The 15250-nt window shown below is 57.5% G+C and overlaps 1 protein-coding gene across 5 annotated transcripts; it reads left to right on the top strand.

Annotated features, from left to right (window-relative positions):
• Window positions 1-3184: 3184 nt before the first annotated feature.
• On the top strand, window positions 3185-14093 carry UNC93B1 (unc-93 homolog B1, TLR signaling regulator). Of its 5 annotated transcripts, none has more exons than XM_057729466.1 (11): window positions 3185-3366; window positions 3521-3662; window positions 4176-4329; window positions 6783-6944; window positions 7163-7295; window positions 7624-7717; window positions 8272-8396; window positions 8936-9118; window positions 9841-10114; window positions 11976-12094; window positions 13320-14093. In XM_057729466.1, exons 1-11 carry the CDS (start codon window positions 3271-3273, stop codon window positions 13647-13649), a joined length of 1812 nt encoding a protein of 603 aa, XP_057585449.1. In that variant the 5' UTR covers window positions 3185-3270; the 3' UTR covers window positions 13650-14093. The 5 variants fall into 5 exon arrangements, with proteins under 5 accessions (XP_057585449.1, XP_057585453.1, XP_057585454.1 ...); XM_057729470.1 differs by having other exon boundaries at window positions 8282-8396; window positions 13320-13456; XM_057729471.1 differs by having other exon boundaries at window positions 8282-8396; window positions 11976-12111; window positions 13320-13450.
• Window positions 14094-15250: the final 1157 nt, after the last annotated feature.

Here is a 15250-nt window from a genome sequence, read left to right as displayed (position 1 = left end):
GCTCTAGGTGCACGAGCTTCAGTAGTTGTGCGGGCTTCGGTAGTTGTAGCACGCGGGCTCAGTAGTTGTGGCTCACAGGTTCTAGAGCGCAGGCTCAGCAGTTGCAACGCACGGGCTTAGTTGTTCCATGGCATGTGTGATCTTCCCGGACCAGAGCTCGAACCCGTGTCCCCTGCATTGGCAAGCAGATTCTTAACCACTGCACCCCCAGGGAAGCCCAGGACTTATTTATCTACTAGGTCCAAGTAACGTTCCCTTAAACATCTCTCCCATTCCCCATCCCCTGCTAATCACCATCCCACCTTCTGTTTTATCGAGTTCTTTTTTTTTTTTTTAAGATTCCACATATAAGAGCTATCATACTTGTCCTTATCTGACTTATGTCACTTAGTATAACGTCCTCAGGAGCCATCCATGTTGTCACAAAGTGCAGGATTTCCTTTTTTCTCATAACTGAGTAGTATTCTATTGTATGTATCTATCACATCGTTACCCACACTCATCCACTGATGGACACTTAAGTTGTTTCCATATCTTGGCTGTTGTGAATAATGCTGCAATAACATGGGAGTACAGATATCTCTTCAATATTCTGCTTTCATTCCCTTTGGATAAATACCCAGAAGTGCAATTGTTGGATCATACGGTGGTCCTATTTTTAATTTTTTGAGGCATCTCCATACTGTTCTCCATCGTGGCTGGACCAGTTTACATTCCCACCAACAGTGCACAAGGGTTCCCTTTTCTCCACATCCTCACCAGCACTGGTTATCTCTTATCTCCTTGATGATAGCCATTCTTATGGATGAGAGATGATAAGTTATCTCATTATGTTTTTTTTTTAATAGTAGACCCTTTTATTTAAATCTTTTTAAGATTTATTTATTTATTTATTTATTTATTTATGGCTGCATTGGGTCTTTGTTGCTGCATGCAGTCCTTCTCTAGCTGCAGCGAGAGGGGGCTACTCTTCATCGTGGTGGAAGGGCTCTAGGCACATGGGCTTCAGTAGTTGCGGTGCATGGGCTTAGTTGCTCCGCAGCATGTGGGATCTTCCTGGACCAGGGATCAAATCTATGTCCCCTGCATTGGCAGACAGACTCTCAACCACGGCGCCACGAGGGAAGTCCCTCATTGTGGCTTTGATTTGCATTTCCCTGATGATTAGTGATGTTGAGCTGTTGACTAAAAAAATGCACAACCTAAAATTTGAAAATTATGTTTTATTAGGTAGACTTGCTGAGGACTTAAGCCCAGAGGCAGCCTCTCAGATAGCTCTGAGGGATTGCTCTGAAGAGGTGAGGGAGGAGCCAGAATACATAGGAGTTTCTGCAACAAAAACCAGGTGGTGGGAACATCAAAATTGTACTGTTAATTAAAGAAAACCAGACATCTCAAGTTAATGAATTTAGCACTTTTCTAGGTATGGGAAAGTGCAAGAATATGGGCTTTGTGAAATCATCTCTTTGATGTGCACCTTAGCTATCTAGGGCCAGTGTCCTGCTTTTCTCCATCCTGAATCCCCTGAGGGTGCACAGTCAGAGTGGCTGCAGTGGCTGATGGCTGGATGGCTGCAACATCCTTTGTTTACTGAGGATCCACAGAGCCCTTTTTTGTGTACCTGTTGGCCATTTGGATGTCTTCTCTGGGGAAAAAAAATGTCCATTTAGTTCCTCTACCCATTTTAAAAAATTTATTTATTTATTTATTTACTTATTTATTTATTTTATTGGCTGTGTTGGGTCTTTTTGGCTGTGCGTGGGCTTTCTTTTAGTTGCGGCTAGTGGGGGCTACTCTTTGTTATGGTGCACGGGCTCCTCATTGCTGTGGCTTCTCCTCTGGCGGACCACGGGCTCTAGGCACATGGGCTTCAGTAGTTGTGGCACATGGGCTCAATAGTTGTGGCTCACGGGCTTAGTTGCTCCACGGCATGTGGGATCTTCCTGGAGCAGGGATCGAACCTGTGTCCCCTTCACTGGCAGGTGGATTCTTAGCCACTGTGCCACCTAGGAAGCCCCTCTACCCAATTTAAGTTCAGCTTTTGTTTTTGTTATTGAGTTGTATGAGTTCTTTCTGAATTTCAGATATTAACCCTGTATCAGATGCATAGTTTGTAAATATTCTCCTGTATTCCATAGGTTGCCTTTTTAGTTTAATTGTTTCTTTTGCAGTGTAGAAACTTTTCAGTTTGACATAGTCCCACTTATTGATTTTTTTCTTTTGTTTCAGGCTTTTGATGTCGTATCCAAGAAGTCATTACCAAGACCCATATTGAGGAGCTACTATATTTTCTTCTAGGAGTTTTACAGTTATTAGGTCTTAAGTGTTTTTGATCCATTTTGAGTCAACTTCTGTGAGTACTGTGACATAGAGGTCCAATTTCATTTTGGGCATGTGGTCATCCAGTTTTCCCGACACCATCTGTTGAAGAGATTTTCCTGGAACCAATATTTTGAAAAGTTTCCCAGATATTTCTAACCAGGCCCAAGCCCAGAGCTGCGGAGTGTCAGCTCCAGCAAAGCAAGAATTTCGTGGGCTCTGACTGCAGCCCCAGGCCAGTGCCCAGTCGGGCAGGGGCAGGAGGCTCTGGACCCTGCTGCAGGGTGGTGTGTGGGTGGGTGGGAGGGTCGCCTCACTGCAGTCCAGCAGCCCCCACAATCTTGGCCTCCCAGTGGCCCTGCCAGACCTCGCACTTACGGATGCCAAAAGGAAGCTCAGGGTGAATGCGAGGTGGGCATAGGACTGCCAAGTCCTGTGGTGGGATCCCCCTCCTGCCCACTCTGGGGGCTCTTTGCTGACCTGCAAACACACCAAATGGGACCTGGAGGTGGGGAAGGGATGACAGTGGTAATGCTAAGAGGAGTTATTACATGCCTGGTACTTTCCTAAGGCTTTGCATTAACTCAATAACCCTGAAATAGCCCTTGGAAGTCGTGCTGAGTATCCCTGGTTTACAGGTAAGGAAACTGAGGCACAAAGAAGCGGAGTTAATCCCCAAAGTCACAGTGCCAGGAAGCAGCAGAGTGGGGATTGGAACTCGCACCTCGCATGCCTGAGGCCGACGATGGACACACGGGTGCTCCCCTACGCCCCCACCCCGTCCCCACCCCTCTCCCTTCCCCTCCCCCGACACAAGCACACGCACTCTAGACACGCCCCCAGCCCTGCGGGAGGAGGTGGCCCGCGGGGCGGGGCGCGGCAGCCCCAGCGCCCGGAGGAAGTGGCCCGCTGCCGGGACTCCGGGGAGAGAGTCCTCCGGCGGGTCCGGCCATGGAGGCGGAGCCGCCTCTCTACCCGGTGGCGGGGGCCGCGGGTCCGCAGGGCGATGAGGACCAGCTCGGGGGTCCCGACGGGCCCGAGGCCCCGGTGAGCGGGGACGGGGCTGGCGCGGCGGCGCGGGGACCGGGAGGGCCGGGGTCTCCCCCGCGGGGGTGGGACGCGGCCCCGGGGCGGGGGCCCGGGGGGGACGCGGGGCCCCGAGGATGCCGCGGCCGGGTGCGAGCGCCCTGGTGCCCCGCAGCTGGACGAGCTGGTGGGCGCGTACCCCAACTACAACGAGGAGGAGGAGGAGCGCCGCTACTACCGCCGCAAGAGGCTCGGCGTTCTCAAGAACGTGCTGGCGGCCAGCGCGGGCGGCATGCTCACCTACGGCGTCTACCTGGGTAGGTGGCCCGCGGGGCGCCCCGCCGATCGGCGGCCTGGGCCCCCGGCCACGCTGTTCCGCCCCGGGCCCGGCCACCCAGCCCCCGCACCCCAGACCTGAGATTTCTCAGGGAAAGAGAAACCTTGGGGCCAGCGGGCCTCCCTTCCTCTTTCACTTCTCCGTCTGCGCCCTCGCCGCTGCAGCTGCGGCCTCCCGACATGGGGGGACTGTGCAGTGTCCCCGGGGCCCAGCCACAGCCTTCGTGGGTGCGTGGGCGGAGCCTGGGCGCCCTGGGCGGGTCTACTGCCTGGGGTCCAAGTGGCCGGCGGAAAGATGGGGCAGGTGGGGGGCGGGCCTGGCATCAAGTCGCTGTCGCGGCCACAGGTAGGTTGCTTGGCCCAGCCTGGGCTCTGCTCTGTCCTCGTGGGCATTGGAACCAATCGGGGGTCCCTTTGGTGGCTGGAGCTCTCTGCCAGGCTTGCGCTCCAGCCTCTGCTTGGTGGCCGGCTCCATGCCTGCTCCCTGTCCCCAGGCCTCCTGCAAATGCAGCTGATTCTGCACTACGATGAGACCTACCGGGAGGTGAAGTACGGCAACATGGGGCTGCCGGACATCGACAGCAAGATGCTGATGGGTATCAACGTGACCCCCATCGCGGCCCTGCTCTACACACCTGTGCTCATCAGGTGCGACGCTGCTGTCCCTATCAGGGCTTGACTGTATCCCCGATCTTGAGGGGTGCAAGGGCTGTTGGACATGGGGTCTCCAGCTGCCCCGGGTGTTCTTGGGGGGAGGGTGGGGAGAGGCCTTGCCTACCTGGAGGTGTGAGAGAGAGGGGGTGAAACCCAGGTTTGGGGAAGAAACAAGAGCTTTGCCCCAAGGCACCTTGGGTTTCAAGCCACAGAAATTCACTCAGGCTCCTTCCCTCAGCTTGCCCATATCACACGTGGTGTCATCCTCGTGCCCTCCTTTGTGGCCTGGAGCCACCATGACCTTTTGAGGTCAGGGCTGCGGAGTTTCTGGAGAGAATCTGGTCAGCCAGCAAAGCCCGGGGATGCAGCTCAGGCCCAATCAGCGGTGGCAGTGTTGAGGGACATTGCTCACTGAAAAGCGCATGGCTGGGCAGGTGCCCCAGGGGGTCTGCTCCAGACCTGAGCCTTAGTGACATCTGGTGCAGCCTCCGGGCCAGGGCAAAAATGCCCCCTACAAGTACCTTACTGCCAGGCGGTAGGTCTGTGCTCAGATGAAACCCAGAGATTAGCGGACACGTTGGATGGGTTCCCCCATCTTTCCAAAACAAAAACAATCCCCCAAACTTTTATCACAATGGCACAAACAACATTAGAATCATAACTGAAATCAGAAAAAAAAAAAAGAAAAAAAACCCCTTCCAAGCCCTCCAGGCAATCTGCTAACTCTGTTGTCCCACCGACATGCATGGATAACGTGCCTGTCCTTGTCAACTGGAGTGCAGGCGTGTGTGTGCACACGTGCGCACACGTGCAATGTCACTTTTGCTTTCTTTTCACTGCACACATCTTGGCCTGCTTCACAGTGAGGATTTTTGTGATGTTAGCATCTTGTGCAGACGTGGGGACACTGAGCTGTGGCTCCCTCTCCTTTCTTCCATTGTTATCTTTGTGCTTCTGGCTGTTTCCGCATCTTAAAATTGAAGAAAGAAAGAGAGACAGAGCCTGCCCCGTGCTCCAGCGAAAGAAAGGATGGGAGGGAGGAAGGGAGGAAGAAGGAAAGAAAGAGAGCCTCCTAGGATAATCTCTCAGAGCTGCCCTTACTAGGTCAGAAGCACATAAAAGGCTTTGTTGCTCTTGAAACCTATCACTATTATTAACGGCGAACTCATTTCATTTCCTATGTGCTGAGCACTTTATAAGCGTATCACATTCCCTACAATCCAAGGTGGGTGCTCTAATCTTAGACATGGGGAGACCAAGAGGTTGAACCCATTCCCACAGGCAGCAATTAGAAGACTGAAGATTTGAACCCAGGCAATGACTCCAAACCCAATGCTTGGCCCCCCCCGCCACCCTGCACCCCTCTCCCCACCCCGCACCCCTCTCCCCACCCCCCACCTCCCCATCTCTCCCCCCACCCCCCACCCCCACCCAAACTACCGGGCTGACTTTCCAAAGGGCTGTGCCATCTGCACGACCACTGGCTGTGTGTGTCATTTTTGAAACCACAGTCTCACCGGAAATGAGTGTTAGTATTTTTACTTTTTTTGCTGTTTCAGAAGGTACAGTGCAGTTTCGGCGCTTTCCCCAAATAGATCAGAGGAGGCTGCCTGTCTGTTTATTATATGGCAAGATAAGGGTAATTAAAGGACCAGGACGCTGTAGTAGAAGAGAAAATAATTGTATCAGAAAACCAGAGTCATTAAGCTTGGAGCTTCCTGTAAACTCAGACAAGCAAAGGAAATGATGAGCTCGAAGACCCCAAACAAACAAAAACCAAAACAAAACCAATCCAAGGATGGAAATGGTGATTCCTGGCCTGGTCAACCTCCCTGCCCTGAATGGGCCCTTATCCTGTCACTCATCAACCCCCCCACCCCCCAACCCGCTAACATGGTGACTTTCCCTGACCCCGTGAGGCTGTTCTAGGAGCCAGGTAAGGAGGAAACTTCCCAGGTGACCACAATGGACTGAAAGGGCAAAGTGCAGAGAGGAAGGGGCGCCAGGGTTCCTCTCCCTTCTCCTCAGTTCCCTCGACCCAGCTTGGGGCAAGTCCCTCGGACGTTGGCCTGGGTCCTGCGTGTGGGTGAAGAAGGGGGGCTGGCAAGTCAGCCCAGAACACAGATGAGAGCTGCATGTGCCCATCGGCCGCTGACCCATGGCACCCTCTCCCCGCTTCATCTCCTCCATCCCTGCAATGGCCATGAGAGGCTCGAGGTGGGCGCAGAGCCCACATTACAGGTGTGTAGCTACAGTGGCTCACCTGAGGCCACCAGTGAGTCCGTATCGCTGAGGCTCTATCTTAGGGCCCTCGACTCCAAGGCCAGGGGTCTCTCCCCACCTCACACAGCCTCGGGAGCTGGAACCTGGAGTTGTGGCCGCTCAGCTTTGGGGCCCCAGCACTCTGGACAGGCCCGTGGTGCCAGCATCCTTCCTACTGCCCGCAGGTTTTTTGGCACCAAGTGGATGATGTTTCTGGCCGTGGGCATCTATGCCCTCTTCGTCTCCACCAACTACTGGGAGCGCTACTACACGCTTGTGCCCTCAGCCGTGGCCCTGGGCATGGCCATCGTGCCTCTTTGGGCCTCCATGGGCAACTACATCACCAGGTGAGCCTGGTGGGCAGCGGGGTGGGAGACCGGAGACCTGGCAGAGCCTCTGCTGTATTGCCCACCTTGGCTGGGGGACCTTGGACCCATCTGCCCTCTGGGCCTCGGTTTCCCCACGCGTGAGACAAGGGCTGGCCAGCCCGTAAGCCCGGGTGCAGGAAGTGGAGGCATCTGGCAGAGGTTGGGCTGAGGAGATCCTTCTCTCCTTTGTGGTCCAGGATGGCCCAGAAATACTATGAGTACTCCCACTACAAGGAGCAGGATGAGCAGGGCCCGCAGCAGCGCCCACCTCGGGGCTCCCATGCACCCTATCTCCTGGTCTTCCAAGCCATCTTCTACAGCTTCTTCCACGTGAGTGCTATGTATGGAGACACTGGGGGTGGGGTATTCCAGGCCCAGCATCACATATTGGAGCCCATTCTACAGTCTTTTCAGCCCTCTAGTCCCAACTGGAGCCAGCGCGTACTTGCTCACCTCTGGCAACAGAGACCTCATTCCCTCCCTGTCCACAGCTCTGACCAGGAGGAAGTCCTCCTGCGTTGGGCACCCCCCCCTCCACCAGGCTGCCCCCCAGAGGTGGGAGGGCCCCTTTCCCCCCAAGGCTGTGCCCAGATCATGTCTGTGCTCTTTGCCTGGTTCCATGCCCCAAGCCTGATCCAAGCTGACCTTCTGCCCACAGCTGAGCTTCGCCTGCGCCCAGCTGCCCATGATCTACTTCCTGAACCACTACCTGTATGACCTGAACCACACGCTGTACAGTGTGAAGAACTGCGGTTAGTGCTCATGGGGGTGGGGTTGCTAAGGTCTGCTCACCTCCCCCATTGAGTCATCCAGCAGACACTGGGCCCGCAAGGGCAGAAAGAATGCCCTCGCTCACAGGGTTCAGGGCTGAGAGCCTAGTCTCCTACAGCTCTGATGACCGAGGCACAGGGCCTTGTCCTTAGGACATCTGACCAGCCTGGGGTGGGGCTGGGGTGCATCAGGGAAGGCTGTCTGGAGGAGGTGCCATCTGGCTGAGGCTGCCTGTGGGATCGCTCAGGGCCCAGTATACCCTCAATACAGGGCTAAGAATGTATGGAGATGGGAGATGGACTGGCTTCCACCGCAGCCTCAGGGCAATAGGGCAGGAAGAGGGGAGAGGCGCTTTCAGCCCCAGTGGCCCTCACCTCCACAGTGCTTCCCAAAGGAACCCTGCCTTTGCAAGCACTGGCCTCGCCCATCCCCTCTAACCCCCCTCCCCTCCTCCACCTGCTTTGCTGCATTTCTTTGTGGCTGAGTTGACAGTGTGCCCTGCTCCCTGCCTCACGTTGTCCTCCCCCCGCCCCAGGCACTAACAGCAGGGGCATCCTCAGCGGCTTCAACAAGACGGTTCTGCGGACGCTGCCGAGGAGCCGAAACCTCATTGTGGTGGAGAGCGTGCTCATGGCCGTGGCCTTCCTGGCCATGCTGCTGGTGCGGCCCGGGATGGGGGCGTGGCGGGTCAGGTCTGGGGGACCGTGGCGGGCAGAGAGGAGTGCGGGCTGGGGTCGCGGATGTCGCCTTGGAGGCTTGGTCAGAGTCGGGAGGGAGTCGGGGCTGAGTCCTGGGGAGGGGGCCTGAACCTAGGAGCTGGGCTTGAGGCTCGGAGGTGTGGCCGATGCCTGCGGACTGAGAGAGGAGTTGGAATCCCCGAGGCCGGTGAGAGGGGGGTCCAGGCCTCGTCTGGGGGTAGGGCTGGAGACAGGGTCCTAGAGGACTGGCTGTGACAAGGGCGGAATCACGGGTTGAGGGTCCGAAGGTGCTGTTCCAACCTGGGGCAGGACCGGGAGGCAGAACTAAGGCGTTGGGGGCGTGACTAGGGCGTGGCTTCGGGCTGGAGGCGGGGCTGGGAGGCCCATCTGTGGGTTTGTTTGGGGGCGGGGTTGGGGCTGGGGGCGGGGCTAGATTCAGGGGGCGGGGCCAGGAGGCCCGGATTCCCGTACCCTCCCTCACCTCCAGCACCTCGCCTGTAGGTGCTGGGCCTGTGCGGCGCGGCGTACCGGCCCACGGAGGAGATCGACCTGCGCAGCGTGGGCTGGGGCAACATCTTCCAGCTGCCCTTCAAGCACGTGCGCGACTTCCGCCTGCGCCACCTCGTGCCCTTCTTTATCTACAGCGGCTTCGAGGTGCTCTTTGCCTGCACTGGTCTGGCCCTGGTAAGTGCAGCCTTCAGAGGGCTGCGAGATACGATTACACGCCCTCCGTTAAATATGAATTTCAGATAAGCAACGAAAAAGTTTTGAATTTATATGTATAAGTGTGGACAGGTACAGTTGAGCCTCTGCAGATGTGGAACCGGAGGGCCCACTGTACTACCCCGTTTTATACAAGGGACCTGAGCACCTACATGTTTTGGTATCGGCAGGGGGCGGGGCGATGGGGGGTGGGTGGGAGACTGGGGCGGGGAGTGTCCTGGAACCAATTCCCCGCAGATACAATTGGGCGAAAATTGTAGCCCCAGATATTCCCCTCCCACTTTCCTTTCCCTCTCTTTCCGCATCCCGCCTCTACCTTGGGAGAGTTACTTGCACCTCTCTCAGCCTGTTTCCTCATCTGCGAAGTGTCCAACGAGGATGCTCACTTCCAGAGGAGTTACCCCGTTGAGATGGGAGAACGCCCATAAAGTGTTTGGTTCCACGAGGGTTTCAGCCTTGGTGTCTGGGGACACTGTCCAAGCATTTTCTCACTGGCTGCCCCTGGGGAACCTTCCTGCAAGCCTCGGAGGAAGTTGGCCCCGAGGTGGCCTGCAGAGGGTAGGATGTGTCCTGAACTGAGACCTCGTGGGGAGGGCCAGAGCCTGGGCCAGCTGACCTCCAGCCCTCACCCGGGACCTCCAGCTCTCACCCTTGACCTCCAGCTCTCACCCCTGTCCCTCCAGGGCTATGGCGTGTGCTCAGTGGGGCTGGAACGCCTGGCGTACCTCCTCGTGGCTTATAGCCTCGGCGCCTCGGCCTCCTCGGCCCTGGGCCTGCTGGGGCTGTGGCTGCCACGCCCAGTGCCCCTGGTGGCCGGGGCTGGCCTGCATCTGCTGCTCACTCTCAGCCTCTTTTTCTGGGCGCCCGCGCCCCGGGTCCTGCAACACATCTGGATCCTCTATGCAGCAGCTGTGCTCTGGGGTGTGGGCAGCGCTCTCAACAAGACTGGGCTTAGCAGTGAGTATAGCCGTGGGCCCTGGATGGCTGGGCAGGGGACCCTGTGGCTACCTCAGGGCAGTGGTGGGGAGCACAGACATCCCAGGGACAGACATGGGGTCGATGGACACACTGGAGTGCTGTCACGGGGTCCTGTGCACTTGGTGGAGGTAGGTGCACACTCGAGGGGTGGAGGGAAGTCCCAGGGACACTGCAAGGACACATGAGGGGGACTGTGGACACCCTCGAGGCGGGTATGGAGTCGCATGCCATGGACATCCCGTGGATCCCAGGGCAGGCATGGGAGTCGGGGTGACATCCTGTGGCTCCAGGGGCTGGGTGTGGGGCTCTGTGGACACCTCGTGGGGACAGTGTGAAAAACACACTGGGGATGCCTCATTTCATACCGGGGACAGGACCCACCTTGGCATCATTTTCATGACACTGGAAGTAGATGTCAGGGTCTGTGCCCCAGGGAGCATGGGACACAGCAGGTGGCCCTGTCCACACCCCAGGGAGTAAGTGCAGATACGGCCTCTTTATGGAGAAGAGCCTGTAAAATGGCAACCCAAGTCTGCGGAGTAGCGGAGTCCAGGCCCCCTAAGTCTAGGCTGCTGGGGTGAGGGCACAGGCATGGGGCCCTGCTCACGGACACGAGGGGTTGGGACAGAGTTCAGCTGTCTGATGCTCTCTGCTCACAAGTGAGCGTATGCCAGTAACATGCAGCTGGTACACATGGGTGCAGCCATTTGGGTCTCCCACATGGGCATCTGTTCTGATGGGCTGGTGCTGTATGGCATGGTGGAGGTCATGCCTGCTGCAGGCAGGGCAGAGGATGTACAGGCAACCCCAGCACCCACCATCTGACAGAGGGAGTCAGATACTATATCTGCCATAGGGGATGGAGCCCCACGCCCTGGACCACACTGTCTTGGCTGTTTTGCCTCTGGACCTTGAGCCCATGACATGTTTGGACGTGGGCCAGATCCTGGCATCCTCTTCTGCCCAGCTCTGCTTCCTGCCTCCTCTTACGTTCCTCCCCGGGTGGGGAGGCGGGTTCCGAGTCCCTTCACAGCACCCCCATGGAGTATAGTCGCACTGCAGGACCTCAGGATGGGAGTGTCAATGTCCTGAGTGGCTGGCGACGGTACAGTTTGCCAGGTGCTGTGCAGGCTTTCTCGCATTAAAACCTCACAGCACGCAGCATACATGTGTCATCCCATTTTACAGATCAGAAACATGGCTCTGGGGAGTTGCTTTACCCTGATCACCCACACAGCAACATCTGAATCCACACCTCCGTCCCAACTCTCTCCACCTTTCAGTCCTGAGAGTGGAATCTGAGTCTCCTGATTCCCTGTCCCATGCTCGTTCTGCCCACCCTGGGGAGGATGCTTTGGGAAACAAATTCCTTCCCTCCCAACTTCAGGTTTGATTTGCAGAAAACTTGTTGCTACAGCGTTTTGCTCTCCCTGAGCCCTGGGTAAGGTGAAACAGCCCCTGCAGTCTTGGCACTACACGCCTGGGGTCTGGGAGAGGACAGGATGTGACTGCGGGAGAGGACAGGATATGACTGCGGGAGAGGACAGGTTGTGACTGCGCATAGAGCTTCACTTTTGAAGCCACGTATGGCTCTCAGAGCAGGCCCATTGCATCCCAGCAGGGGGGCTCACTGCTCCAGCCTCTGCTCAGCTCCCAGGCAGCGTGATAACCAGGGTGTCCACTAGGGGACAAGCCAGGATGGGTTTACAGTGGCTTTCTGGGCACTCCTGCCAAGGGCTGGGACCAGAGCAGGGCATCTGGGGGTCACCGGTGGGAGAAGAGCAGCTGTGGGCCCCAACTGGCACCTCTCCCCTTTCTTCCCTGTCCTGCCCGCCTGCAGCACTCCTGGGAATCCTTTACGAGGACAAGGAGAGGCAAGACTTCATCTTCACCATCTACCACTGGTGGCAGGCCGTGGCCATCTTCACAGTCTACTTGGGCTCAAGCCTGCCCATGAAGGTGAGGCCCCCATGAAGGTAAGGGCCACCTCCCCACTCGACCCCTTAGACAACAGATGCTTTCTGCCTGCCTGCCCTGGCCTCACAGCCTCTGAAGGGCACCACTGCCAGGCCCCCAAGGGCCAGGCCCAAGGGCAAGCCCACTGGATGGCCCCACACCCTTCACTGGCTTATTACTGCTTCACCTCCTGCCCGCCTCAGTTTACCTGTCTCTGAAGGGATTCACAGTTTGCTCTCTCCTTGTGGGCACATCCTAGCCACCTTGTGGGTAGTTTGGTAACCTGTTCACTAGGTGTTGGGCTCTGAGCTGGATGCCTTCCTGGCCCTCAGGGGTCCCCATGCTCTGCTCTCACCCACTGATGGGTCAGTTTAGCAGGTCCGGCTAACTTTGCTTTTAAACCTTTTTTAAAAAATTATTTTTATTTTTAGGCTGCTTTGGGTCTTCCTTGCTGCGCATGGGCTTTCTTTAGTTGCGGAGAGCGGAGGCTACTCTTTGGTGGTGCGCAGTCTTCTCAATGCAGTGGCTTCTCTTGTTGCAGAGCACGGGCTCTAGGCACGTGAGCTCAATAGTTGTGGCTCACGGGTTCTAAAGCACAGGCTCAGTAGTTGTGGCTCATAGCCTTAGTTGCTCCGAGGCATGTCGGATCTTCCTGGACCAGGGATCGAACCCGTGTCTCCTGCCTTGGCAGGCAGATTTTTAACCACTGAGCCACCAGAGAAGTCCCCCAGCCAACTTTTTAAAAAATGAAATAGAATAAGAAATAGCACGGAGTATGCATGTGAATATGTGTGTGTGTACTGAGTTATGATGTAAAATTGTTTCTGACTGCATGTTACAGTCAAAACCTCTAAGAAACATTACTTACAATCCTCATGTGTAAGGAACAGAGTAATCTATGCCCTGGAAAGGGAGGGCCAGGCTTCCCTTCACATCAACTCCTTCACATCTACCCTGTGAGGCAAAGGGATTATCATTGCTGTGAGGGGAACCCAGGCCCGGAAAGATAGGGTGACCGTAAGGGACACAGCTGGGGTTTGAGCCTTGCGGGCAGGAGGTGCCCAGGAAATATCGATGGCGGGGCTGTTCCCAGGAGGAGGGAAGGACGGCAGAGGAGCTGCGGCCTCTGAGCCCCGGATGGGAGCGGGCCTATCCGTGCGAAGGGCTGGGCGGCAGGGCCCGGGCCCGGCGGCCGGCGGGCACCCTGCATCCCTGTCTGTGCCCCCAGGCTAAGCTGACCGTGCTGCTGGTGACGCTGGTGGCGGCCGCGGGCTCGTACCTGTGGATGGAGCAGAAGCTGCGGCGGGGCGCGATCCCGCGCCAGCCCCGCATCCCGCGGCCCCAGCACAAGGTGCGCGGCTACCGCTACCTGGAGGAGGAGAACTCGGATGAGAGCGATGCGGAGGGCGAGCGCGGCGGCGGCGGCGGCCGGGGGGACTGCGCGGAGGAGGAGGCGCCGCCAGCGGGGCCAGGGCCCGGCCCCGAACCAGCTGCTCTCTTCCGCCGGCCCTGCCCCTACGAACAGGCGCTGGGAGGCGATGGGCCGGAGGAGCAGTGAGCGGCCGAGCCTGATCGCGGGCCACGGTTGAACGCGTCTCATGTCGGGTCCCTCAGACTCCGCACCAACTTCTGGAAGCATCCTCTGCGCGCCCGATTCAGGAACGCCCCTCCCCGAGTCCGGGGCCACCAGCAGCTCGGGATCCGCCCCGCAGCCCCCTCCAAGGTGGAGTGGGGCCTTGAGACCCCTTGGCCAGGACCAGGGTTCGAGAGACTGCACGGTCGAAACCCTGCTCCGACTCCAGCGGCGGCTCTCCACGACCCCCTCCCCGGCCCCAGCCCCGGGGCAGGGACCACCCTCTCTCTCCCCACCCAGTCCCGCCCCAGCTCTTGGCTACAAGCCTGGGCCGAGCGTTGTCGCCCGCTTTGTACATCCCATCCCGGCGGTCCGCCAGGAGGTACGACTTTCAGAAAATGACCAATAAAGAGATTTTGTATCATCCTGACTGGGGAGCCTCCCGCCGTGGGGAGAGCGGAGACCGCCCGGGCCGTGTGCCTGGCTGACCCAGCGGATCGGGCACTGTGATTGTCTGCCAAGATCCGAGGTTGAGGAGGGAGGGTCCCTTAAGCCCCGCCCACCAGGCTGTCCTGGCTCCTGGAGGCACCGCCCCTCGCCACACCCTCCCGCTTTTGCCAGTCCCACCCCATCCGCTCCGGACACAGAAGCGCCTGGGGTGGTCCATAGGGACCTCAGCGGAGTGTGACGGGGCTATCCTTATGTCGTCGGTCCAGAAGTCCGGGTGTCGCTGCCCCCTCCTCAAGCATCCCCAGCCCTCCTGCCCACCCCCATCCTTTTTGTTTTTGTTTTTTTATCCCTTGGGCCACTGCTTCCCACAGCTCTCCAAGGGACGCCTTTTGGGGCCAAGTCCACTTCTGAGTCGTGTGCGGGTCACCCCGCGTCCAGTGTGGGCGTGGGGCATAGATGTCCGAGCCCAGGTAAACTTGGCTATTGATCTCTCTGGGCTACAGCCTCAGCTGTGATGCCCGTGAGGGATGCAGAGGTTGGTGGGAGGGGCAGACCCATAGAGCCCCGGGGCGGCCCCCAACCATGGGGAGAGGAAACTGAGAGGACAGGCAAGGGGGCCACCGGAGGGTCCTGGAGCCCCCAGCTGCACCCCAGCAGATTCAGAGCTCCAAGGCTGGGGCCACAACAGTCCTCACTCCTCACAGCCCCTCCACCCCGGCTGACTGCCAGACCCTCGTCCTCCCCACCTCAGCACTGGTATCCTAGGTTCTTCCACCCTTAATCCGTGGCCCTGGGACTTCCCTGGTGATGCAGTGGTTAAGAATCCGCCTGCCAACGCAGGGGACACCGGTTCGATCCCTGGTCCGGGATGATCCTGAGAGCCACAACTACTGAGACTGTGCTCTAGGACCCACGAGTCACGACTACTGAGCCTGTGTGCTGCAACTACTGAAGCCTGAGCGCCTAGAGCCCATGCTCTACAACAAGAGAAACCACCGCACTGAGAAGCCTGAGTACTTCAACGAAGAGTAGCCCCCATGCGCCACAACTAGAGAAAGCCTGCATGCAGCAACAAAGACCCAACGCAGCCATAAATAAATAAATAAATAATACAGTTCATCTATGTAAAAAACAAA

This window comes from Hippopotamus amphibius, chromosome 3 (assembly GCF_030028045.1).
Source record: "Hippopotamus amphibius kiboko isolate mHipAmp2 chromosome 3, mHipAmp2.hap2, whole genome shotgun sequence".
Classification (NCBI taxonomy): domain Eukaryota; kingdom Metazoa; phylum Chordata; class Mammalia; order Artiodactyla; family Hippopotamidae; genus Hippopotamus; species Hippopotamus amphibius.
This window is presented reverse-complemented; position numbering and strand designations above follow the sequence as displayed.